At 37.6% G+C, this 27,722-nt stretch overlaps 1 protein-coding gene across 1 annotated transcript; it reads right to left on the bottom strand.

The window, feature by feature from the left end:
• Positions 1-16: 16 nt before the first annotated feature.
• Positions 17-27,369, bottom strand: ERI1 (exoribonuclease 1). The gene is made up of 7 exons (XM_058525136.1): positions 27,150-27,369; positions 22,824-23,002; positions 19,611-19,821; positions 15,736-15,819; positions 14,246-14,355; positions 11,510-11,624; positions 17-1,139 (listed from the first exon to the last, which is right to left on the bottom strand). The coding sequence occupies exons 1-7, from the start codon at positions 27,231-27,233 to the stop codon at positions 897-899; spliced, it is 1,026 nt and encodes a 341-aa protein (XP_058381119.1). The 5' UTR covers positions 27,234-27,369; the 3' UTR covers positions 17-896.
• Positions 27,370-27,722: the final 353 nt, after the last annotated feature.

Raw genomic sequence — 27,722 nt, 5'->3', positions numbered from 1 at the left:
AACATAAGATATGGTGGAAAGCATTATTTGACTTTATTAACCTCACTCATAATGTTGAATACAAATGCAAAGTTAAGTGGTAATCCTCAATTTTAAGTCTATTTCAAAGCATGGTCTCTTAGATTTAAGTATTAGGGCAGATATGTGTCACAAGAAGGAGGCAAACCAAAAAACCAAGCTGAAAAAACCCCACTGATTTATCTATGTATTATAAAGTTTGAGCTACAGCCCTTATATTCCTTTAAATGGTATTTTCTTCTGACTTTCCAATAATCTCATCATTAACTGAATTTTTAACCAGACCCTATAATCTATCACAAGTTTCTCAATTATGAATTGAAAAGAAATCTAAGTAGATATGTGTACCAAGTACTTCATGAAATTTACCACACACAGCTGAACTTCACATTTTAACTTCAAAAATTAAAAAGACTATGATATTCTTAAAACCCAAAGGCTAGATTAGGCCCACCTTCCAATCTTTTCTGCATTTTAAGAAATGATTTGATCTAATGATGCTAACATAGAAATACATTATATATCTTAACATCAATAAGATATGACATTCAAGGGGAGAGCCAATAAACCTTTGCATTTTAAAACCAAAAGGAACACATCTTGGACACCTTAAATTACAAAATTGAGTTCTAAGCAGGAACTGTTACTGTGTAACAAATACTGCTCATATCAAAAGTGCTGGTGACAAAGAATTCGATATGCCCTTCCCATAAATCTGTTGATATACATATTAGAGCTATAACTGTAATAAGATTTTAAATGTTTAAGGTGCTTAAATCTTGCACTGTAGGACTAATGCAATAAGTACTCATCTGCTACCTCTCTGTAGCAACTCCAGTTAGAGAGAACGATCCACCGGCAAAAGGACAAAAATGCTGTTATTTCCTAGAATGTGGCATTTGTGGGGCTGGAGTGCCCTCTATTGGTAATGAAGAGGACACACTCATTAGCTGTCCTGCATGCATCTTCTCATTAATTCGGAGTTCACATCCATCCTGAAGCATTCGAACTGCTATTCGGGCAATGTTCTTAGAATCGTCCAAACCACTGTGAGGCCGCCCATCATAATCCATTCCTAGTTTTTCAAGCATTATTGTCAGTTTGGTTTGGCTTCTAGGAACCTAAAAAATAAACATACAGCTTAGTAAATAATTCCTTAGTATTCTGTAAGTCACTGTAAAGTGGAAAAAATAAGAAACTGAAAATTAACAGTAATAGCTAAATAAAGTTAGGCAAAGGGCAAATACTCCTGGTCAAATAAAGCAAACAACTCGAACCTTCAGAGCTTTAAAAAAAGATCTTAGAGTTTGAGAAGAAAATACATATAAACAGATGGAATCCTTAAGACATCTGAAAAGTTTACAGGTTTGTAGTTTATACATCATTTATGAAAGGCAATGTATTGTTCTGGACATCTAAGTTGAAGCTCTACCTTTTTAACCCAAACAAATTTGCATGGTATTTTTCTGTAATGTATTATTTTACTTGACTGACTGCTTAGAAAGATACACCAAAAAATATTTAGCCTTTCTAGATGACTAAAAATAATGAAGATCAAGAATGAAAGACAATGTCATGGGGTATTTTTCAACCTATTTAAATACCCGCTCCATTTTGATAAATATAAAAATCTCACACAGTCCTCAAATTCCAATATACTCCCCTGCTTTTGAGAACCACTATTCTATCTCCTGTATATCCCTAACAGGAATGAGATTTGTTAAGTTTTACATTCTGTAGTTTGTATAGCTATGGCGCCTATGCATCTTGGAGCCTCAGCTTCTTCATCTGTAAACTGAGAATAATAGTTGTACTGTTTACTCACTGGGTTATTGGGAGAATCACAAAGCAAATGATATAAAACCAACATGAGAAACATCAATAGCTATCCTAAGCTGTAATACTGCAATACATTCTGGGCCTTCCACTAAAAATCACCTAGAAAGTGTGCTTCTAAAAATAACTTTTCCAAAACATTGAATAACTTACGTGAAATGAACTATTCCTAGAAATACACAACCTACCAAAACTGAATCGTGAAGAAAACAAAAAACCTGAACAGATATATAAAAGTAAGATAGACTGAGTCAGTAATCAAAAACAACAAAAACCTTCCAACAAAGAAAAGCCCAGGACCAAAATGCTTCACTGGTGAATTCTACCAAACACTTAAAGAATTAGCACCAATCCTTCTCAAATCTTTGCAACAAACTGAAGAGGAGGGAACATTTTCTAACTCACTCAATGAGGCCAGCATTACCCTGATACCAGAGCTAGACAAAGACACCACAAGACAAGAAAACTATGGCCAATACCCTTTATGAATACCGATGCAGAAATGCTCAACAATACTAGCAAACTGAATTCAGTAGCACATTAAATGGATTATATACCATGACCAAGTGTGATTTATTCCTAGAAAGAAAGGATGGCTCAACAAACGAAGATCAATGAAGGGAAAAAACACATGATCATCTCAATTGATGCAGAGAGAGCATTTGACAAAACAGAACACTCATTCATGATAAAAACACTCAACAAACTAGGAAAACTAGGAAACTACCTCAAAATAAAAGGGCATATGAAAAACCCACAGCAAATAACATATTCAATGGTAAAAGACTGAAAGCTTTTCCTCTAAGATGCAGAACAAGATAAGGATGTCCACTTTAACCACTTCCATTCAACATAGTATGGGAAGTTCTAACCAGAACAAGTAAGCAAGAAAAACAAAGAAAAGGCATCCAAATTAGAAAGGAAGAAGTAAAGTTACCTCTGCTTGCAGATGGCATGATCTTACATGTAGAAACCCTAAAGATGCCACCAAAAAACCTGTTTGAACTAATAATCAAACAGCAAAGTCACACGATACAAAATCAACACGCAAAAGTCAGTTGCATTTCTATATATAACAATGAACAATCCAAAAAAGAAATTAAGAAAACAATTCCATTTCAATAGCATCAGAAAGAAAAATTACTTAGGAATAAACTTAATCACGGAGCTGAAAGACTTGTACACTGAAAATTATAAAATACTGCTGAAAGAAATTAAAGACATAACTAAATGGAAAGACATCTGTGTCCATGGACTAAAAGACAATAGTTTTAAGTTATCAATAACACCCAAAGCACTCTAAAGACTCAATGCAATCACTAATAATATCACAATAACGTTTTCTGCAGAAATAGAAAATCCCATCCTAAAATTCACATGGAATATCAAGAGGCCCCAAATGGCCAAAATAATCTTGAAAAATAAGTTGGCGGTCTCATACTTCCTGATTTCAAAACTTTCTAACAAAGCTACAGTAATCAAAATAGTGTGGCACCGGCATAAAGATAGCCATATTGACCAATGGAATATAACAGAAGGCCCAAAAATAAACCCTTGCCTATATAGTTAAGTGATTTTTGACAAAGGTGCTGAGACCATTCAATGGGCAAAGGACAGTCTTTTCAATAAATGGTGTTGGGAAAACTGGATATCCACATGCAAAAGAATGAAGTTGGACCTTACCTTATACCTTATATAAACATTAACTCAAAACGGATGAAAGACCTAAACCTAAGAGCTAAAACTATAAAACTTTTAGAAGAAAATACAGGGGAAAAGTTACATGACACGGGATTTGGCAATAATTTATTGGCTATGACACCAAAAACACAGGAAACAAAAGAAAAAATAGATAAATTGGACTCCATTAAAATTTAAAACTTTTACATATCAAAGGACACTATTAACAGAGTGAAAAGGCAGCCCACAGAATGGGAGAAAATACTTGCAAACCATATATCTGAAAAAGGATTAATATCCAGAATATATAAAGAATTCCTGAAACTCAACAATAAAAAAACATACAACCTGATTAAAAAATGGACAAAGGATTTGACATTTCTCCAAAGAAGATAGGCAAATGGCCAATAAGTACATGAAAAGATGCTCAACATCACTAATCATTCCGGAAATACAAATCAAAACCACAATGAGATACCACCTTGTACCGTTAGATGGCCATTATTAAAAAAAAAAAAAAAAGGAAACAGAAAATAACAAGTGTTGGCAAGGATGTGAAGAAATTGGAACCCTTGTGCATTGCTGATGAGAATGTAAAATGGTGCAGCCACTGTGGAAAACAGTATGGGAGTTCCTAAAAAAATTAAACACAGAATTATCATACGATCCAGCAGTTCCACTTCTGGGTACACCTAGAGTGAAAGAATTGAAAGCAGGGACACAAACACATATTTGCACATCCGTGTGCATTGTAGCATTATTCACGAGGGCCAAAGGGTAGAAGCAATCCAAGTGTCCATCAACAGTTGAAAGAATAAACAAAATACGGTATATATACATACAATGGAATATTACTTGGCCTTAAAAAGGTAGGAAATTCTGGGGCCAGTCCGGTGGCATAGTGGTTAAGTTCACTCGCTGCACTTCAGCAGCCCAGGGTTAGCAGATTCAGATCCCCAGCATGGACCTAGCACTGCTTATCAAGCCACGCTGTGGCAGGCATCCCACGTATAAAGCAGAGGAAGATGAGCACAGATGCTAGTCCAAGGCCAATCTTCCTCAGCAAAAAAGAGGAGGACTGGTAACAGATGTTAGCTCAGGGCTAATCTTCCACACAAAAGAAAAAAAAAAGTCAGAAATCCTCAAACAATGGAATATATTTAGCCTTACAAAGGAAAGAAATTCTGACATATGCTACAACATGTGTGAACCTTGAAGACATTAGGGTAAGTGAAATAAGTCAGTCACAAAAGGACAAATATCGTATGATTCCACTTTCACGAGATACCTAGAGTAGTCAAATTCATAGATACAGAAAGTAGGGTGGTAGTTGCCAGGGGTTGAAGGAAGGGGGAATAGGGAGTTATTGTTTAAAAGGTAGAGAGCTTCAGTTTTGGAAGATGAAAAAGTTCTGTAGATGGATGGTGGTGATCACTACATGACAATACGAATGGTCTTGATGACAATGAACTGTACACTTAAAAATGGTTAAAATAATAACATGTCTACTCAGCAAGGGAAACAAAAGAAAAAATAAACAAATGGGACTGCATAAGACTAAAAATCTTCTGCAAAGCAAAGGCAACCATAAACAAAGCAAAAAGACAACCCGCCAACTGGGAGAAAATACTTGCAAATCATATATTCGACAATGGGTTAATGTCCAAAATACATAAAGAACTCACACAATCCAACAAAAAAACAAACAATCTGATCAAAAAATGGGCAGAGGATATGAACATTTTTCCAAAGAAGATACACAGATGGCCAACAGGCACATGAAAACACCTTCAACATCACTAATTATTAGGGAAATGCAAATCCAAACTACAACAAGATATCACCTTACACCTGTCAGAATGGCTATAATAACAAGACAAAAAATAACAAACGCTGGGAAGGATGTGGAGAAAAAGGAACCCTCATACACTGCTGGCGGGAATGCAAACTGGTGCAGCCCCTATGGAAAACAGTATGGAGATTTCCCAAAAAATTAAAAACAGAAATGCCATACAATCCACCTATCCCACTACTGAGTATTTATCCAGAGAACATGAAATCAACAATTCAAAGAGATTTATGCACCCCTATGTTCATCGCATTATTCACAATAGCCAACACGTGGAAGCAACCCAAGTGCCCATCAATTGACGAATGGATAAAGAAGACGCAGTATATATATATACACAATGGACTACTACTCAGCCATAAAAAAAGACAAAATTATGCCATTTGCAACAACATGGATGGACCTTGAGGATATTACATTAAGCTAAATGAGCCAGACAAAGACAAACACCGTATGATTTCACTCATTTGTGGAAGATAAACAAACACAGGGATAAGGAGAACACATTAGTGGTTACCAGAGGGGAAGGGGGTGTGGTAGGAAGGGGGAAACAGGTAAACGGGCACATATGTATGGTGACAAAAACTAGACTACTGGGGGTGAACACAATGCAGTCTACACAGAAACTGATATATATTAATGCACACCTGAAATTACACAATGTTATAAACCAACATGATCTCAATAAAATAACGTTTTTTATTTATTTTTTGGTGAGGAAGATTTGTTCTGAGCTAACATCTGTGCCAATCTTCCCCTATTTTGTATGTGGGTTGCCGCCACAGTGTGGCTTGACAAGTGGTATAGGTCTACACCAGGGATCTGAACCTGTGAACTCAGGCCCCTGAAGTGAAGCATGCCGGACTTAACCACTACACCATGGAGCCGGCCCCTAAAATAATTTTTTTTTTAATGATTAAAATGGTAAATTTTATGTTATGTACATTTTACCACAATAAAAAACAAATCTCAGAGATAAAATGAAAAGTCCTGGATAGCACCATAAAAATGGTTAACTCTATTAAACAAAGGCTACTTCATTCAATCATGTTTAAAATTTAAACTGTGTGAAAACTTGGATAAAGAACACATAAGCTTCATGCTTCCTCTGGCCTCGCAAGGAAAAGTTCTCAGCAGGTGTCTGACCAGAAAGGTGAGTGGTAGGAAACTAGGAGGGCAGATTTTGCTGAGTGGTTTGAAGAAGAGCTGCAAAAACTAGCCTACTTAGCAGACACGTTCATCACATAAGCCAACTGAAGAAGTCCCTATAAGACCCTGGAGAAATCATTTAACTTCAAGTGACAAGCCTCTTGGATTTCAAAGGAAACTGAGTCTTTGGAAATATCATAGCGCAAAAGGAAATCTTAAATATTCATGCTTTTGCATGGGCTTGATAGTGAGGAAAGCTACTAGCAAGTCTGAAGACTTATTGAAAGCCACCTGGAAAACTGTAGGAAATTAGTGTTTTTCCTCCCTTTCAACACCAGAGTATGATTAAGGGAAGGACCCTTTCTCTGAATCCTCTGCTCAGCCTGAGAATTTGACTTTGAGAAGAGAGCTTTGTAAGGTACAGTCTGATGGTACACTGGAGATGAGGCTGACTGATCTGCCTCTAGCAAAGTTGTGGCTATCTGCAAAAGAGGAGGGTCCTGTCATTCACAGGAAGGCAATGAACATTTGCAAAGTGCAATGAAGTTGCACTTTGCAACTTCTTATATGTGTAAGCAAGCTTTTTCTTAACAAGAAAGCAAGAACAGAAGGAGTCTAATTTCAGCGGAAAATGAAATTCATGTGAGCTTATCTCAAATTTATCCCAAAATTGAGTACCTGTACAGGAAAAAAACAAAAGAACAAAAACAAACACAAGTTTCACCTTCAAGAGGTATATTTAATTCTTTACTCTTCCTTCAAAAACAACATTTTAATTCATATATAGAACTATAAAACTATAAAAGAAGTAAAGAAACTAACACATTTGTATATTTTTGTAAATGCTAAACTTACATTTGAGTCTGATGACGCCATACAGAAGAAAAATTTTATTTTCTAAAATCTTGTATAAAATTGTGTCTTAGGCTGTATTTTTATTCATATTGTTTCAGACTACCTATACAAAAAATCGAACCTCATTTTAAGTTTAAGCTAGTTATTTAACAGAAATGCATTACACTTCCCTTATAAGTTTTTAAAATTTATGAAAAGGAAATAAAAACATTAATTTCAAGTTTAATTATCCATCTCCACCCTCCACTCTCAAGAAAGGTTGGGTAAAAAGTCACTTTTAGTTTCAAAAAGAAGAAAAGAATACTTTGTACACATCATATACCAAAGACCAAACCTTGTCAGCATCATATACAGTACAAATTTGTGATAAGACTTTTAGGCCTACTTGGATAAGGCAAACCAAAAAAAAAGAAGAAAAAATTTTAAAAAAGAAAACATAAGTTTCCTCAACTTACACTACTAATTGGCATTATAGTTGATATCTACCATGAAGAGGAGAAAACCATGCAGGAAATTGATCAACATAAACAGATCCACAGAAAAATATTATTCTCCACTTCAAAGAGCACTGACAATTTTACTGCCTTAATATCCCCACAACTTTCTGATCACTCTGAGGCACTGGGAGCTGTAGATGTTTTTACATAGACCTGAAAATTATTTTATGGTTTTATTATTAATAATTATTCTTAGAATAAATAAATTATTCCTCTAAGTTAAAGGTTTGAGAAAGATGCCCTAATATAAGAATGCATTACCACTTGGGAGTTGCAGCCAAAAAAAAAAAACCCTAAAGATGATCCATCCCCTACAAATTTATATGAAATACAGAGGAGAGAGGCACATTTGAAACCAAATCACAGGATACAATGAGCAAAATCTAGACTATGGGAAACTCTACAGGACAAATGGCTCAGTTTCTTTAAAAAAAAAATGCTAGAGGGAAAAAGGAGGTAGAAGAGCAGCCAGCTTCTAGATTAAAAAACTTCAGAGACACGTCAACCAGTTGCAAGTGTGTGGACCTTACTCCGATCCTGATTCAACACACAAAAGGTAAAAGAAAACAAAATATTTATGATAATTTGATGACATTAAGGAATTAATTTTTTTAGGTGTGATAATGGTATGGTAGTTATGTTTTTTAAGAGTCTTTATCTTTCGGAGTTAAATCATGAAATGTTTACAGATCAAATGAAAAAACGTTTGAGATCTGCTTTAAAAGAATAAGGAAAAGGGAAAGTAGGCCGGGACACAGATGAAACAAAGTTGCCCATGAGTTTCTAACTGTTAAAATGGGGTCACCAGGGTTCATTATACCTGTCTACTTTTGTACATGGTTATAATTTTTTATAACAAACTTTTTTTAAGAAATCACAAAATGAGTGAAAAGATATATCCATAAGAAAGGAAAAAATATTTATCTAATATAATCAAGAGAACAATATCCAAAATAAGGATCTACAAACCAATAACAAAAGGAGAGACTACCCAATTTGTAAAAAATGGGTAGATTTAAACAGGGACTTCACAAAAGAAGAAATCCAAATGGCTAATAATCATGGGAAAAGAAGCCCAGGCTCATAAGTAATTTAGCAAATGCAAATTAAAACCTCAATGAGAGGGCATCACACACGCACCAGATTTACATTCAAAACATGTGGCATAGCAGATTCTGGCAAAGACAAGGAGCAACTGTCAATTCACACACTCTTCTGGTGAGAGTGCAAACTGGTACAGTCTCTTTGGAAAGCTCTTTTTGCATTATCTAGTAATGTCAATGATGCATACATCCTATGACCCAGCAGTTCCACTCCTAGATTTATACCCTGGAGAAATAAGTGCACAAAGGCAGCAGAAGACAGGGACAAGAATGTTTATAGCAGCACTGTTCATAAAACCCCAAACTGAAAACCACCCAAACGGCCAGACAAAGCAGAACAGACAAACTCTGGTATATTCACACAATGGAATTCTACACAGCAATCAAATAAATAAACTACAGCTACACACATGACATGGATGAATCTCAAACATAATTTTGAGAAAAAAAAACAAAATAAACAACACAGCCAGTATGATGCCTATTATATCATGTTCAACAACAGGCAAAACTAAACTTTATGGTACAAGGATAAAAAATATTTATATTTAACATAAATATTAAAGCTCTAAGGAAAAACAATGAAATGATTCCCATGAAAGCTTGGACCACCAGAGCTCTGGGAGAAAGGAAGGGAGTTAAGTGGGTGGAAGTTACAAGGGATTTCTCTTCAAAACGAACTGTTACATTCCACTTTTCTGTATGCATAGCTCTCTATTGTAAAAATGTTAAAACCACAAAAAAATGTTTTTAAGAAAAAGCACCTTTTCTCATGAACCTACTTTGGGACGTGCTTCACCAAAATGAGGTTGTAAACGGATAAAGAATATTACACAAGATCTAACACATGACAGAGAAGCAAAGGAAATCTCCTAGATGATTTCAGAAGAAGCCTGAAGAACAAATAGTTTAGATTACAACAGGATTAAAGGTTCAGGAAGTTAGCTGCCAAGGAAAAAAAGAAAACGAGAAACTGACAGACCACCTAAGTGCTTTGAGTACAGAGAAGTGATTTACAGTTTGACTGGAGAGTAACGGGATAAGAAAACAACTAAAGAAGTTAATTATGAAATCCGGGGAAAAGCTGTGAACCCTCTCCAGCGTCATAGGAATGTCAATACAGAATAATGATTTGATATAAAGGTAATGTCACTATATCAGAAGGATGCAGGGAGGGGAAGGTCATGCAGGTACGGTGGCTTTTAAATAGAGCTAAATCTTCATTTTGCATTGCAGGAAGTTAACAGATTGCTCAAATTGAAAATTCAAAAAATAGGGGCCGGCCCGGTGGCTTAGTGATTAAGTGCGAGCGCTCTGCTACTGGCAGTCCCGGTTCGGGTCCCGGGCGAGCACTGACGCACCGCTTCTCCGGCCATGCTGAGGCCGCGTCCCACATACAGCAACTAGAAGGATGTGCAACTGTGACATACAACTATCTACTGGGGCTTTGGGGGGAAAAAAAAGGAGGAGGATTGGCAATAGATGTTAGCTCAGAGCCGGTCTTCCTCAGCAAAAAGAGGAGGATTAGCACGGATGTTAGCTCAGGGCTGATCTTCCTCACAAAAAAATACGCTGCGGCGGCCCGGGATTCACCGGTTCGGATCCCGGGCAAGCACCGACGTACCACTTGTCGAGCCATGCTGTGGCGGCGTCCCATATAAAGTAGAGGAAGATGGGCATGGATGTTAGCCCAGGGCCAGTCTTCCTCAGCAAAAAGAGGAGGATTAGCAGATGTTAGCTCAGGGCCAATCCTCCTCACAATAAATAAATTAATTAATTAATTAAAAAATAAAAAAAGAAAATTCAAAAAATAGCATAAACACATAATTTAGAAATATGAAAGTTACTATTAGAAGAAATAACTTTAAAAAGCTGAAAGCAGGGCCGGCCCCGTGGCTTAGCGGTTAAGTGCGCGTGCTCCGCTACTGGCGGCCCGGGTTCAGATCCCGGGCATGCACCAACGCACCGCTTCTCCAGCCATGCTGAGGCCGCGTCCCACATACAGCAGCTAGAAGGATGTGCAGTTATGACCTACAACTATCTACTGGGGCTTGGGGGGAAAAATAAATAAATAAAAATTAAAAAAAAATAAAAAGCTGAAAGCATTTGCCTCAGGAGATTAGGAACTGGTGAGGGCCGTGATGGGAGACTGTCATTTGTTACAAGCTTTGCAATACTATTTAGAAAATTTACACTACATATATATATTAACTTTGATAAAATTAAAATTCAGTGGGGAGCACCTGTTCCACAAACAATCCACATATCGAATACCCCTATGGTTTCAAACCTCTGTTACTGAAGATTATGCGTATATACTTAACCTATTAAGTAACAGGTTGAATAAGAAAAGTAGCTTATCTTTATTTCTAAACTCAGAAGAACATAAATTTGGAATCTGAAAAGTAACAACTAATTATATGCCTTCTGTGAAAAGCACTTAGTAAATCACAACTTAATACACAATATAAAATACAAACATAATAAAGAGCAGTATAATCAATAAAACATAGAAATTTTACCTTGTAAAAGTTTCCATATGACTTTCGAATATTGATCCACTTTTTAGCAAAAGGAGGGTATTTGAGCCTGCTTAGCCGGCACTGAATGTTCAGGAACTTACTCATATCCCATGAACTCACGAATCAAAAAACAGGAAAAAAAATGGATAAAATAAATGCTATACTATTCTTATAAGTGAGTATTTTAAGTCATTCTATTTGGTTTTTATTTACAAGTCACCTTTCTTTCTTATATTCACACACAACATCAAGCTTAGAAAATTAACCTCTCTTGCCCCAAAATACTAATAGAAAAATAAACTTTCAAAAAACAAAGAAAAGTAGAAGTGAGGCGTATTAAATTTTTTTCACAAACTGACTAATTCTTATTAGGCTCATCTTGATCATTTTTGTGGTTCTGATTACCTAGGCAGATCTCTATCTTGTCAACTATTTTTTCGTAATTCTAAAATAACTCTGCTAAGCTTACTTTTAATGCCAGGTTTATATTAGGAAGTTCTTTGAGGGCGTGCTTTAAAATAAAACAAAAAACAAAAAGAAATGAACAAAATACTTGAAAGAAACAAAAGTAGTTGGTATTGAGTAGTTAGAATACAATTTGCTCTGCTCTATGGTGTAAGTTTCTACAACGCTCATTAACCTACAGAGTTAGGAGAACATTGACTGTATAGTGTGGAAATCGTGTTGGTTCATACATGGCTTTTCCTAGGCAAAGGGAGTCAGAATAAGAGCAGTAGGAATTATTATAGCCTTCAGCAGGAAAGAAAAAGGCTCTCAACTCAGCTGCTGCACTGGCAACAGGAGTACTTTCAGAAAATTAAAAACAAGTGCCTGTCCCCAGAATCCTATTGCTTCTGTGCATTTGCAATATCCTTGGAGGCAACTTCCACCTAACCTGAGCTGCTAGCCTGGGTTGTCCAAATTATTTCTAGAGGTATCCATTATTGTTTTTTAGTGCTCTGGTTACAAAATTGCATGTTTTGAATGATCTGTCCCAAAATGTGAGGTTTTTACAGAATCACACATACTGTGTTATGACAGCAAGACCTGTATACTTTAACAGGAGCACTCCTCATTCATGTTTAAAATCAATAATAGATTTCTAAAGAGGTCCGTCAACATTTTCCCAAACTTTTATTTTTATTTTTTTATTTTTGTGAGGAAGATCAGCCCTGAGCTAACATCCATGCCAATCCTCCTGTTTTTTTTGCCGAGGAAGACTGGCCCTGAGCTAACATCTGTGCCCATCTTCCTCCACTTTATGTGAGACGCCGCCACAGCGTGGCCTGACAAGGGGTGTGTTGGTGCAAGCCTGGGATTCGAACCCAGGCCACCAGCAATGGAGCGCGTGCACTTAACCGCTACGCCATGGGGCTGGCCCCTCAAACTTTTATTTTATTTATTTATTTATTTATTTTGTGAGGAGATCAGCCCTGTGCTAACATCTGCCAATCCTCCTCTTTTTTTGCTGAGGAAGACTGGCCCTGGGCTAACATCCATGCCCATCTTCTTCTACTTTATATGGGACGCCGCCACAGCATGGCTTGTCAAGCAGTGCGTTGGTGTGCGCCCGGGGTCCAAACCGGCAAACCCTGCCCGGGCTGCTGCCGCAGCGGAGCGCGCACACTTAACCGCTTGCGCCACCGGGCCGGCCCCTCAAACTTTTATTTTTAAACACAATTATGTTGTGATTAAATTCAATGCTCTTTCCTGTTGTATGGGAGGGTCTCTAAACTCTTTATGTAGGTGACATTCAGCTTTAGTGTACAACCTGTCCACAGTTTGAAACAGAAGTTCTTTAGGACTTTCTTCCTCAATCTTAATAGCGTTATGGGTATAGGAGCTGCCTTGACACAATGCCGTAATGCTTGTACTCATCTCTCTCATCTATCTGCCCACTAGGCTTGTCATTTAACAAATGCTTTCTGAGCACACATTTTGAGCTCAGCACTACAGTAAGCATTATGGAAGACTATTATACTTAAGTAGCACAAGTCTATACTCTAAAAGGATTTTTCATCTCCTTGCAAGCATAAGTCTTACATAAAGTTTAGATATCAGAATATTTAGTCAGATGGCAACATGAATGGTATATATACAAGACTGCAAGAACAAAAAAAGAGAGTTGCAGTGTTGGAGTAAACACAAGGCGGGCTGAGAATAAGGGTAAAGAGGTAGTGAAGGAAGACAGCCTTCTGGTAGAGAGGAAGGCAGGAATAAGCACGGAGAAACGACAAACCCTGTGATTCCTGGGCCAGCCTGCCCAGAGAAAAAGAGAATAATGGCAGGTGGAGCAGGCTACACGGGGAGGGTGGGATGAGATGAGAGGACCCTGAAAGCCAGACTGAAGAGTCTGGACTTTTTTGAGCGAGAAGGTGTTCTCACAAAAACAGAGTTTCAGTAAAGTCATTTTAGTTTTACATATTAATATTTATCTATTAATATTAACATATATTAATGGATAAATATTAATATTAATATTTATCTTTCTCTAGTCCTGGATTAGACTGTTATCACTGCTTTCCCTTCTCTCTTTGATCCCTAGAATTCAAAATTTAACTAGGAAAAAGAATATGAAAGGAAAATACCATCTCCTGTGGGGGACTCTAGGACCTTTACTAAATAATATTTTTTGTGGTTATTCTAAAAGTTAAAGTTACATTAAATTTAAAAGTAAATAAGGAAATCGTTAGTCTTAAAAAGCAGATAAAAAAGATAATTTTCCTAAATACTTACCCATCTGTTAATATGGAATATTTATACTTTGTTCCTAATTCCTTCAATTTCATCCAGTCAACTACTTTTTTGAGTACCTGAGGGAAGGTATCAGCTCTGTCTACCTGATCCTGAGGATATAAAAGTAAAATATATAAAAATCAAGGTAGCCACAGGTAGTCTGTACAAAATACCCAGACACAAACAATGGAGGGAAAGGAACAGTAAGAGAAAGTCTTCTCTGTGACGTTTTAAACTCTTCATGATTTCCTTGGCTGAGATCCACCTAACATTTCACTTTTAGGTCAATTAAAAATTGTTTACAGCCAAGTATTAGAGACTGCTCTCAAGTGAAGTATATAATCCTCCCAAAATTAAGATTTAAGATCATCCCTAGTGGTTCTTTTTTAAGGCCTCGACCTGGTGGCTTACTGATTCTCCACAGTGGAGAAAAGGGAAATCTCAACTGAAAGCCACAGCCCTCCCTCTAAAGGGGTCTCCCTATCTCAAAGCTCATATCTTCCCACAACATACTGCACACCGTTGCCAGACTGACCTCGCTAAAATGTAAATCTGATCCATCACAACCCTTTCATACTTAAAATCCTCCGAACGCTCCCCAAGGCCTTCAGGATAAAAAGACACACAAGCCTCTTCATGACCTGGCTTGCCTCTGCCCACCACTTTGGCTTTATTTGTGACCTTGTTCTTGCTAGGCCATACACATTTGAACCATCCCGAACTACTTACAATGCTGCTGTTCACACCTGAAATGCCCAGTTGTTCTTTTCTGCCTATTTACCTATCACAATTGAGCCCAAGTTCAGCAACTTGAGGAAGTTGTTCCCAGGGCAGCCCTCCACTCCCTCTGTCACAGGAAGCGCTTTTTATAGATGCCCATAATACCCTAATGGAACACTGACTTACTTGTCAAGTCTTCCTAATCACATTGTGACCACTGGTTTAATCTGTCTGTCCTCCTGATTAGAGATCGTTAAGTGAGCTGAGGAGAAAGGGACTTGAACATCTTTGTACCCTTAGTACCTTGGCAAATATTATAGTAGGCCCTCAAATACTTGTTGAGTGAATGAATGAATGAATAAAAGAACTAAGTAAACGAACATAGGGCCTACCATGTTAGATAACAACCAAAAATCAGAGACCTAAGAAAACCTGAGCTACATATAAAGTCAGGCTGTAAACAGGGACACTTTAAAACTTGATCTCCAAGTGCAGCAGGGTAGCACTTCCTTTACTAACGCTCCCAACAAATGAAACCTTTAGATTCATCACTACAACTCCTTACAAGAAAAGGCTGAGAAAGACTTTACCAGGTATAAAATTTGCTTTTCTATTTTTTAAATATTAGAATATGAAAGATCTTTACCAAAGCAAGGAAAGTATCACATTAATTTAAACTGTTTACAATAATAATTTTGAAAAACTATGAAATAAATCCCTAACTTCAAAATTTCTCTCAAACTCTAGAAAAAGGAACATAGAATTATAACCTGAGTAATTCCAGTTAGATTGATGCAGAAATCAGAAAGCTGTGTGTTAATCTCTGGTCTCACATACTGCTGAAACGTATCTTCCTACAAGGGAAGGACAGCAAAGTTAAAGTATTTTCTATGACAGAACATACATGACACATAATACATGACAAATTCAGCCACACGACCTTGTAATTTTATAGGTGCTCATGACATAGATCTTTCTAGAGTTTTAACAACTTAAGGAAAATTTCCTATTCCCAAAGCACTCTAATTTTTTAATTAAAAAATTGTTTCACAGTTTAAAAAATTTTAAGATAAAGCAAGTGTCTGAAACCAAGCCATCAAACCAAAATTTAAATAAACATTTTCCTGAGGAGCAAAATGTTGACAATTTTGTTTGTAGTTATTTTGAAACTGTAAAGCCTATTAATGCAACCTCTACTTCAGATACTAAGAGCTTTTTAAATAATAAATCCTTTTGAAGAAATGCCAGTCTTCAGTTATAATAAATTAGCTCCAGATTACTGCTCTCTCGTTTACTCCTGAACGGTCCTTGTTTTTGGTTAAGATTCCATTAAACTGAATTCTGAATACTCAAAGTCTGACTATATGATATGTGGTAGTCTAAAAGGTGATAATACTATATTTTTTAGCAATTTTTAACCTCCTCAAGCAGCTTTCACGCTTGCCTTCTTATCTTATGCTCACAACATCTCTGTGAACTCAGTACGGCCAGCATTGTTATCACCAGGCTCAGATCGCAAAGTGCTTTCTCCTCTAACCCAATACTGCCTCCCTAAACCAGGTCACACTAAGTCACGTGTTAAAAATTAAGGACAATTTCAAAGCCTGAAAATTGACATTGATGAGTGATTTTAGTGGAGTGACAGGATTGAATACATAACTTAGCAGCAACTGTTAATATTACGTAGATATGGAGAAAAAGACAAAGAATATTCCTTGCAGTAGAAGATGAAAAAACTAAGAAAAATAAATGTTTATATTTCCTAAGAATAAATTATTTTTACACACTAGTGTATTAAGCAGCTGAATTATATAAGTAGTTACCAACAATTGTAAAACAGCAAAATTAAGGAACAGCAAAGAACACCTGAACTTCAAAAGTAGATGCTCTTTACTTACCAGACAAGTTGCAAAAGCAAAAATTCTACTTAACTGAATGTCATAGATAAAGTCTATATTCTTTTAAGTTTCAAAATTTTGTTTCATAATTTTAAATGAAAATCTTTCAAAAATATGCAGCAACCTCCCTTACCATTACAAGGTAGGTAAGGAGGTAACACTAAGCATAACATTAATAACATTTTATTTACTATTTAATACTTCTAACAGAATGCTATAGAAAACTATGCATTCATTGACCAAATATTTAATAACCACTTAAATAAATCACTTAAATAAATTACATAGTAAGTTAAAAAATAAAGTAGAGTAGGTAAGAGGGATCAGAAACATGGGGTTTGGGGGGCGGGTATTACACTATTAAACTGGCAACCAGTTAGGCTTTATTTAGAAGATGAGAGTTTAAGGAGGACTGGAAGGAAGTGAGCATGAGAGAGAGGGAATTAGCAGCAAGACCTCCGCAGGAAAGGAAGGAGAGCTACAGCCCCGGAAGGTGAGGGGGTGGAGCATGCCTGGCATTTCTGAGCAACAGCAAGCGGGTCGATATGGTGCAATCAGATCTAACAAGAGGCCGGATCATATAAGGAATACGACTTTCACTCTAACTGGGGAGCACTGAACGGTTTTGAGCAGAGGAGTGAAATGATCTGACATTTTTTAACATGGATCACTCTGGTCACTATGTTGAGAACTGGCTGTGGGGGACAAGGATAGAAACAGAGGTCGGTTAGATGGTGAATGCAATAAATCCAGACAAGAAAGTATCGGGGCTCAGACTAGTCACAGCAGTGCAAGTTACGTAGCTGGGTTCTGGAGATATTTTTAAGGCAGAGCAAACAGGAGTCGCTGATGGACTGAATGTGTGATGTGAGACAAACAGTGGAGTCAAGAATGACTCCAAGGTTTCTGAACTGAGCAATTAGAAAGAGTTGCCATCACTCAAGCTAGGAAAGGCGGAAGATGAAACAGGGTGAGGGTATATTCACTTCGGGACATGTTAACAAATCCGTTTAGATGTCCAGTAGAGATGTTAAGTAAGCTGGATTTGGGACAGAGGTCCAGGTTGGAGATATGTATTTGGAAGTCATCAGCATACAGTTTCTAAAAGCCATGGATCTAGATGATAGATGAGATCACTAAGGGAGAGGATCTATACAGAGAAGAGGACCTAGGATTGAAGCCAGGGCATCTGATATTAGGAAGTTGGGAAGAAAAGGAGGAAACAGCAAAGGAGGCTGGAGAAAAATCAAGAGAACGAGGTGTACTGGTAGTCACCTGAAGAAAGTGTTTCAAGGAGAGAGTGATCAATTTTACCAGGATTCAGGTCAAGGTCAAGATGACACTGTTGAGTGATAGGATTTAATACATAACCTGTAGTGGTGTGGGTTTAAGAGAGAATGGGAGGAAATAGAGACAGAGGTATACACAACTTTTTCAAAGAAATTTGCCATAGAGGAACAAAGAAATGGGGTAGCTGGCAGGAAAGTGGGATCAAGTGAAGGCTTTTTATGGTGTGAAAACTTACATGTTTGTATGTGATGGGAACAATATAGTAGAAAGCAATAAATCATTAATGTCTAAATGAGGGAAGAGAAGTGCTAGAGCAATGACCTATAGTAAGAGAGAGGAAGTGAATTATGCAAGATTATCTGCCTTCATAGCTGTCATTTTTCCTTTTAATTTACTGACCTTTAATCTGCTTTGGACAACAAAATAATGTAAATAGGCGGATCAAGAAGATAACTAAAAGAGGCTTTGAACAATACTAAGAAAAAAATCTATGCGTTTTAATGCACAAAGCCTTTTTATACTTACTCCCAGTGTGTTGGTGGCAACTGGGGACACCACAGAAGTATCCTCTGGATACATGAGATGCTATGATATACCCTCACTCAGATTTTACAAGGCAAACAATACTATTTTTGAGAATTCCTGCCGACTTCCTGAACTAACAATGCACTGACAAGTATCTAAAGCACATATATTGTATGGCTTAAAAGCCAAGGTTATGTGAGTCCTTTTCCCCATAAACTTTTCACCAGAAAGATGGCCAATTCAGAGTTGAAAAGTGATGTCTGTAAATCATCATTTTTTTTTTTTATTATTTTTATTTTTCCCCCAAAGCCCCAGTAGATAGTTGTATGTCATAGTTGCACATCCTTCTAGTTGCTGTATGTGGGACACGGCCTCAGCATGGCCAGAGAAGCGGTGCATCAGTGCGCGCCCGGGATCCGAAGCCGGCCGCCCGCAGCAGAGCGCACGCACCCAACCGCTAAGCCACGGGGCCGGCCCCTGTAAATCATCGTTTTTAGAGATCAGAGTATACATTAGTCTGCAGCAGTAGTTCTCAACCCTGACTGCAAATCAACTGAGAAGCTTTAAAAAAAAATGCTGATATTAGGGGTCCCACCACAGAACAACTAAACCAGAATCTCTGAGAAGAGGGCCAGGTATCAGTATTTTTTTTTTTTAACTCCCCAGGAGATTCTGATGTCCAGCCAGATATATGTTCTAAACAAATGGAAAAAACACTGTAATTTTAGCTACTGGAAAAGAAGAGAAGTAGACTCTGAAATTATTTTATTATAGCTCTTCTATTAATCAAGCTGATACAAAGTACACAGCAAAAGCAAAAAGCCCACTTTAGAATTCTAATTCTAGCTAAAACAGCAAATGAGATCCTTTGCCTTACTAGTGAATGCCAGAACAGGTGCTAAAATAAAATTAAAATATAACAATTCACTTACGATTTCTAAGGTATGAGTATTCAGTAAAACAACAGGAAATTCAATTATTTCATGGATGAACTCAGGTGGGTTGCCCTCCTCACAAGTGGCTTCAAAGTCAATGATACAAATGTAGTCATAGTAACTGTCAGCACAACTGCTCTCCTTCAACATCAGCTTCTGCTTCTTGTAATAGTTTTTCAGCCTCTTCTTCAGTACATCCTTTACTCCCCTAAGAAAACGAGAATAAAATTAACTCTGTGGTGACTCTTACAGTCAAGAATACGAACTCTTACCTGCCAGCACTGCGTTGAACAGACAGTCACAGCATAATTTAGCAATTGTCAGCTAAAATAAATATAAAGAAAGCAAGACTCAAAGCTAAGTTAGCAAAGAACTAATTAAAATGTTTAATACAGTATCAATATTTTCCTTAGCAAGCAATTTCACTTTTGTAGTCTATAAGAGCATTTTCTCCAATAAATACTGATATTTCAAACCATAAGCATTATCAGCATACACCACCTACATAGCCATATTGCCTTATATACTAAGATGACATACATGACACAAAAGCTCAAATTAATACTGAATTATTCTACTGACCAAATACAAATTTCAGAATATGAAAATTCAATTGAATTGAACATATTGTGCCATCTCTTTCCTTTCTTTTGGCTTTTGTAGGTTAGACAACTAAAAAAATCCATATGAATATAAAAGCATTATGAGCCTACTATATAAAGTTGAATGTCTGTTAGCTATTTAACTGGGAAAACTAATTTAGAAGATATGTAGAGTGAACTGTGTCCAGAGTAACACTGTCATATTCAGTAGGTTCTTAACTGGAAGCAGATTTCTTAATTTACCATAAATGTAGGGGTGAGGAAAGGGTTGTTCTAAATAAATAACAATGATTGTAATGGTGGTCACGTTCTTCAAACAGTACATATTTCTTCAAAAAATTAAAAGTCACAGTCAGTGCTCAGACTTCCTTTAGCGTTACTTGGCTGAGTCCTATAATGGCTCGCAAATACAGAACGGTAGTAAAAATAAGAGGATCTAAATTATAATTAAAGTGTAGTGACAAGTAAGACATTTTGGTCATATCGCCCATGAGTGACTATTAGAAAAAATTGTTTTAACTTTTTGTTTTCCTTTCTAAACTACCACTGACAAGGTATCCTATCCATGAAAATACTGATAATTAACCAGATAGTTGTTTTACAACAAAGTGCCTTAATATATTTATTTGCTTGAGATTTTCCAAATTACCAAAACCTAGGAAGGAAACCCCTTAACTCCTTTCATATTAAGGTACTGTGAGTGACCCTTGTGTCATGTGACAGCTTCGGATGACTTTGTCTTAATTTCTTTTCTTTCTTTCTTTTTTGGAGAAACTATATTTTACTAAAGGGTTGCCTGCAAACCTCATGGCAACACAAACATATCACCAGTTGATCCAGAGAGAAACCTGCATCTTTAACAGCTCCTTTGCCCCTCCACACCCAAATAATCACCATTTTTGCCAATTCCAACTCAGAAAAACATTCAGAATCTGGTTCTCCTTAATTCTCCTTAATTCTCTCCAGGACGGCTACCATTAGCTTGTTGGACCATGGCAAATGCTTCCACTATCACAACTCTCCTATTCCCTCTTCACCTTACTTGAGAACTAAGCACTAATGCCAGTTTCCTGCTGAAATACCTTCTGCTTACAAGGCTCCCTTCTGCTTACAAGGCAAAATGCAGACTTGAGCACAGAGTTCTTTCACAACTTGGCTTTGACCCATCATTTCAGTATCACCTTCAGACGCTCCCCCTCCCCACGGTACATCGTATACTGCAGACAAAACATACTACAAGTCATTGCCTGAATACGCGGTACGCTTTTATGTTCTATAACTCCGGTTGTACAATAATTGAAGAAAAAGAAACATCATGTAGCAGAAAACATACAAACAGAAATTAGGAGTTCTGAGTTCTTTTTGCCCGAAATACCCTCCTTCTCTTTCTGTTTGGCACATCAATTCAAATGTCACCCTTGAATTCTTGAGACAGACTCTCTTCTGTATTCCCATGCTGTGCTTGGGGCACTGGTCACTCTGTATTAGTGTGTTTTTCCAAGACTGTGAGCTTTACGTGTTTTACCTTTATAACTTTAACGCCTAGTGTAGTGCTTAGAATTCAGTAAGAGCTTGTTGAATAAATGTATAAACATACATCTAGATCTCTAGCTCCCATACAAGTCAGGAGTAAGCAACTGATCTTCACACCTGGGAAGGACCAAAATTTTGCCCAGAAAATCTTCCACAGGCTACAGACTATATCTTCATAATAGAAAGAGTCAAGGTAAAAATTTTCTTCAAAAATTATGATGTAGACAGTCTAGAAGTGTAAAGAATGTATGTTTGCTCTTTTGAAAAGGAGTGAAGCTCTATTTTGAAGCAAAGAGGAGGATTACTGCTTATCAGACAGCAAGGATTCAGGGATACCCAGAAACAAGAACAGTTTTCATCTACTACACATAGTTAGTTTTTTTCTTGATGCCTGGCAGTTCTACTCTCTATCAAAAATCTGTATGTTTTTCTGCATTCCAAAGGTCATTCCTGCCCCATGCCCTAAGTCAAAATAAAGTACTTTGTTTTGCAAAAAATTATTAAAAACTTAAGCATGTATACATCATTAAAATACACACACAGCTGGCTGAGCTGCAAGGTTTTCTCATTCAACATACAGTTAAACATAATGCATACTATCATTCTGCATAGTTTTAGAAACTAAAACAGAAAAAAAATATTTCTTGGTAGGTGAATGATTTTTTTAAATTACCTGGTTTCAAAGAAACTCTCTTTATAAAAATAATACAAATGGACAAAAGGGAAACATTTGATCTCATTAATAAAATAAGATACCATCAACCAAATGAGCAAATAAAAAAAATTTACAACATACTTGGTATAACAAGGTAGAAACTCCTACACACTGCTGGTAGATTGTCAAAAATATTCATAGACTTTGACTCAGTAATCTTTATCATCTAAAAGACTGACAGAAACAGAGTTGCACACAAAGATTCGCATACAAGAATGTAAATTAATGTTATCTGAATTGTTAATAATGGTTATCTTTTTATATAGGATTAGAGATGATTTTTAATTTTTCAGTGTTTTCAAGATTTTCTAGGATGAGCATGTACTACTTTCATAATTTTAAAAAGTCATTTTTAATTACCTGGTTTCAAGCTTGAATTCTGAAAGTTTAGCTCTGAGTTCTTCCTTACTCATTCTGTTAATGCATCCATTCGTAATGGCAATCTCTTTGTAAACTGGGTCACTGAAATCACTTGAATTGGAGGTAATGAACTTAGATCCTTTTGTTTCTTGGCCATCAAATCTACATCGTTGCTTTTTCTACAAAAAGAAAAAAAAGGTATAGTTGATAACTAGTACAAACATCTTAAAGATTCAAATTTCTGAGGTCTCTCTGTGCTACATGTTCAACGAAAAGCACCTATCTCGGCTACTGGAGGGAAGACAGAATAGGAAGAGGAAAGATGTGTTTCTAACACAACTTACCTCGCTCTCTTCTGAGTCATGAGGTTCCTTACAGGTAAGCTAAGTAAAAAGAGCACTGGGTGCTGGAGTCAGAGCCCCCTCAGCAGAGCCCCAGCCGAGCATTAACTAGCAGCATGACCGTGGGTAGTTACTTATTAGCCTCTGATCTTTAGTTTCCTTATCTATAAAATAGAGCATAATAGTAATTGTCTTAAATGGCGGTTGGTGTTTGGTAATGGTAAGGGTAAATAGCATTTACGCAAGATTATTATAAGGATTAAATGAGATTATGTATATCAGGCTCCTAATACCATACGCACCGTGGCTATTAATAAATGGTAACTTTACTTATTACTACTACAGACTGTAGAACAGACCTTTTCAAAGACAATATTCTAAAATTTACAAAAGAATCAATTTTTAAATTAATCTTTGCAAAATTATGCATGTCTAAGTCAATAACTTTCTGAGAATTTTTTAACCTGACTTCATTTCACAAAGTGAACAGAAATTCCCAAATATAAAAACAAAATGAACTAGAAATGTAGTTTAAAACTTTCTAGTACCCAAGGCAAAGAAGGAGATGTATTCAGTTTCAAAACACACAATTTCCAAAAGTTACAGGTATACCAGTTATTCAGAAAACCTAGTTATTACTATATTGTAAACCTTTTCTCTTTTCTTAAATCAAAATCTGTGTTAAGAAAAAACATGATTCAATTCTAGTCACTCCACAAGTAGGCCCAAATTACTAACACGGTAAGTTTCAAAGATTCATTTAAAAGTTAATTATTTTCCACATGCAATGTTACAAACATTAGGTGTCCCAGGATTTTCAAAAATACATTGGTCCTTACTATTAATCCATATTAAAGCTTGTTAACTTAGTCATAATTTACCGCATTATCCCCATGAACTTTAATTACACATTAAGGAGGGATGACCATGGACAGGCCACAGTCCCAGGCTTAGAACTAATCCTGATGGTTCAGGAACTATTTCTCACTCTAAACTCTCAATTTAATGTAACATATTTACGGAAATGCAGTGCTAGGTACTGCGCCAGAGTACTCGAGAACTGCTCACTCTCATCTCCTCTGAGGAAGAGGTCAACAATTCCAATGTGTGGATTGCCCATAAACTGAAGAATAACTATATTGAAGTTCCTTGTTGACAAATGTGTGAAGAACTTTATTACACTAATCTTTGACTGAAGAAAATAACTACCTTTCAATAATATATTAAATTTACAATACCTGCTTACTTTGTCATTAGAATTTAATCAGGATAATTTGTCCTTTGTCTTTAAATTTACATGGAATTTTAAATATCATCTTCAGGCAAGTTAAAATTTAGGTCAACGCTGAGTAACAGTTTGCCTACCAAAACACGTCTCAGTTAATTTAACGAAATTTTCTCTAGGCTAAACTCTCTCTCTGATTCACTTGCTTAATCCTTATCTAAAATTGTAGCTACAAAAATTACCCACAAGTAACACTGAGGCCTCTTCTAGATATGCTATAAAGCATGATTTCTATAAAGAAAGGTCAGCTTCCTTTCCTCGGTCCAACTCTAGTGCTCTTCCTTCAGTGAAGTTCAGGGGATAGCCAAGGTCCAGCTCTCAGCATCTCCTCCCAAACTTCCGGTCTACACTAACGGTTTCCAAAGAAAGATGCTTACTTAAGTCAATTGCTAAGGAGCAGAAAGAAAATATTAAAAGCCTACAATGTATTATTAATCTAGAAAAACACAAAGGTAGTTTACTAAAGAACATAAACATTGACAATGGCATCCTCCCCAACGTCTATGTCCATCTGTCACATTTCACATACAGCACTGGCCATATAATGAGGAAGTGGGACAGATTCCACAGAAAGGAACATTCACCTTCTCGGTACTGTGACATTTTGCAATTTTCATGTGTCTGAGTAAGCGGTGGTATGGTTTATACTATCCCAAATAAGAGAATTTGTGCATTATGGAGAGGGACTAGGAAACTCTTTTATACCAAACAGAGGTTTACCGACTATACTGTGGCAAAGTACTTGAGTGTTGTTGAATGTAAAGATCAGTTACATGTTTTCTTTTACAAAAAGATAGGTATTCCAAAATTGTTGTCTTTTTCTGTGATGAGAAAAGGATTAATAGCTTGAAACCTAGAAGTTTTTTTTTAATGAACATAATTTGTTGTTTCAAGATGAAAGAAAATATGTTCTAACACTAAGTTAGATAATAACTGCTTATCAAAACTTTTCTGTGGCAAGAACATTTTGAAAATAAGTTTTGGAAAGGTTTCCATTATTTTATTGCCAAAAAAACTGTGCATTACCTATTTAAAAAACAACAACAACAACTCTGCATCTGCACACTATAAAAAAACTCAAGAGGCAGAATTTAACTTGATGAAAATTCTTCCACAGGAAGACTTCTGAATGAAATTTGAACCTACTTGTTAAAAATATAAAAGTTCAACATCTATTAGTTTATGAAACAATTGACATTAGGGATAATGGAAATTCAGCTAGCTGAGTTCCAACAAAAACTTTGCTTAATTGAGATGGAAAAAAAACCTCTCTCGTCATTTTTTCCCCCCAAAGCCCCAGTAGATAGTTGTATGTCATAGTTGCACATCCTTCTAGTTGCTGTATGTGGGACGCGGCCTCAGCATGGCGGGAGAAGCGGTGCGTCGGTGCGCGCCTGGGATCCGAACACGGGCCGCCAGCAGTGAAGCGCGCGCACTTAACCCGCTAAGCCACAGGGCCGGCCCATCTCATCATTTATTAAGAATACCCAACAACAGGTTCTTAACAAAAATGACAGTTAAAATCAATTTGGAACATAGACTCAGGCCTTAAGTCATCATATCTCAGTTTTAAGGCTTTCAAATATAATGAAGCATATTCAATCACACTTATTAACAATAAACTTTAAAAACTTATTTTTAAAGTGAGCTACATGATGGTGTTAGTAACAGTATCTCAGATTGAAGAGGGAGATGAGGTGGAAGAGTGGGTCTTTAGAGAGAAGGGACAAGGAAGACCTCTTTGAAAAGTAATACCTTAAGGAGAATGAGATAACTATGGCAAGACCCCGAGGACGAGCAGGCAGGACAGAGGCAGCATACAAAGACCCAAAAGAGAAAGACTTGCCACCATAAAAGAACGCGAGGGAGCCAGGCGCACTGGGAGCGAAAGGGAAGCACTGTGTGCGATGCAGTTAGCAACGGAGGCAGGAGCCAGGTCCTGCGGGGCAGCACACTGAAGACGAAGGAGGAACCCAGTCAGACTCATGTTATTGACAGACCATTCTCGCTGCTATGTGAAGATCTGGCTGTGGATGGAGAGCAAGAGCTAGGCAGCCTCTTGCCAACACCCACTCTATGAGGTGCTCAACATTTGTTTATTGATAGAAAATGACCAATTTTATCTGCAGCGCTGGTCAAAATAATTATATTCGCTATATAAGATGAGACAATAAGTTGTAAGACCGTTTTTACAATTTTGCCACTGCAACTAGAAACTACTGGTAACTGTCAAAATCATTAATATCAGTCATATACTATGTCTATATGAGATAGTATTAAATGGGCAAAAACCGGGGACGAAGCTCCAACTAATAAACACAATGACCTTAAGACTGAGAGGAGATGGGCTTCAAAATTTTAAAAGGTCACATATCTACAGCACATGGCGCGGTTTTTTAAAAAAACAGCCTACCAACTACCGATCAGGACTAGACAGAAGGACCCTAGCAACAGCGTGCACAGAATGCTGACAGCGGAATTCCCACTCAGAACTTTACAACCACAGTTCACGTGCTTCTCGTCTCGACTATTCACTCTCACCCAGCAAGTAATTCGGCCCCGAGGGGGCTCAGTGACAAGCGCCCCGAGTAAAGGCTCCCGGGGCTGGGGTCGAGGGGCGCGCGGGCTGCGGTTCCCACGGAGCACCCTAGAAGAAAGGGGCGCGGGCGTCGGGCGGAGCGGGCGCGGGCCGCCTCTCACCTCGGGATTCGGATGCCGCGGCTCCTCCCGCCGCGCGGGAGCCACGGCCTCGCCGCCGGGCTCTTTGCTCTGCTCCTCCTCCATGCCGGGGGTCACGTAAGAAGAAAGCCGCTGGAGCCCGGCACTCGCTCCCTCTCACTGGCCAAGCCCGAAAGCCTCGCCTTTCTCCGTTGAAAAATTACCGGGCTCACGTTCCCGCGGCGGCGGCCACACAAACTCCGGCGGACACCTCCCACTTCCGGGAGCGTGTGGCGTCCATACGCCGCGCAGGCGCAGTGAGCGGACGCGCGCGGAACGCGAGCGCATCTGCCGACAGGGGAGGGAGAAGGAAAGGAGAGAGGCGCGCGCAGAAGATAAAGGGGTTAGAGGTCCCCGTGCGCATGCAGCGCGTGTGCTGTTGAGGGTACGCAGGAGTCTAGACTCTGGTGATCGGGGCACACCCCCAGAGTAAATGCTCCCATCACCGTTTCCTGAGAAGAAAAACGAGAGGTACCATAGAGGTCAGTTTAAACCATCGCGAATATTTACAAAACTATTTGCATTGTGCATAAGGAGTTTAAGACGTCCACCCTG

Source organism: Diceros bicornis, chromosome 29 (assembly GCF_020826845.1).
Source record: "Diceros bicornis minor isolate mBicDic1 chromosome 29, mDicBic1.mat.cur, whole genome shotgun sequence".
In the NCBI taxonomy this organism is placed as follows: domain Eukaryota; kingdom Metazoa; phylum Chordata; class Mammalia; order Perissodactyla; family Rhinocerotidae; genus Diceros; species Diceros bicornis.
Note: the sequence above shows the minus strand (reverse complement) of the source record. Positions and strands in the feature narration are given on the sequence as shown.

Coding starts and splice junctions, on each gene's coding strand:
- ERI1 (XM_058525136.1), bottom strand. CDS start 27,233: ATGGAGGAGGAGCAGAGCAAAGAGCCCGGCGGCGAGGCCGTGGCTCCC. Junction 19,822..22,823: donor GAATTCAAGCTTGAAACCAG/GTAATTAAAAAT, acceptor TCGTTTTCTTAG/GGGAGTAAAGGATGTACTGA. Junction 11,625..14,245: donor TATTCCATATTAACAGATGG/GTAAGTATTTAG, acceptor TTGATTCGTGAG/TTCATGGGATATGAGTAAGT.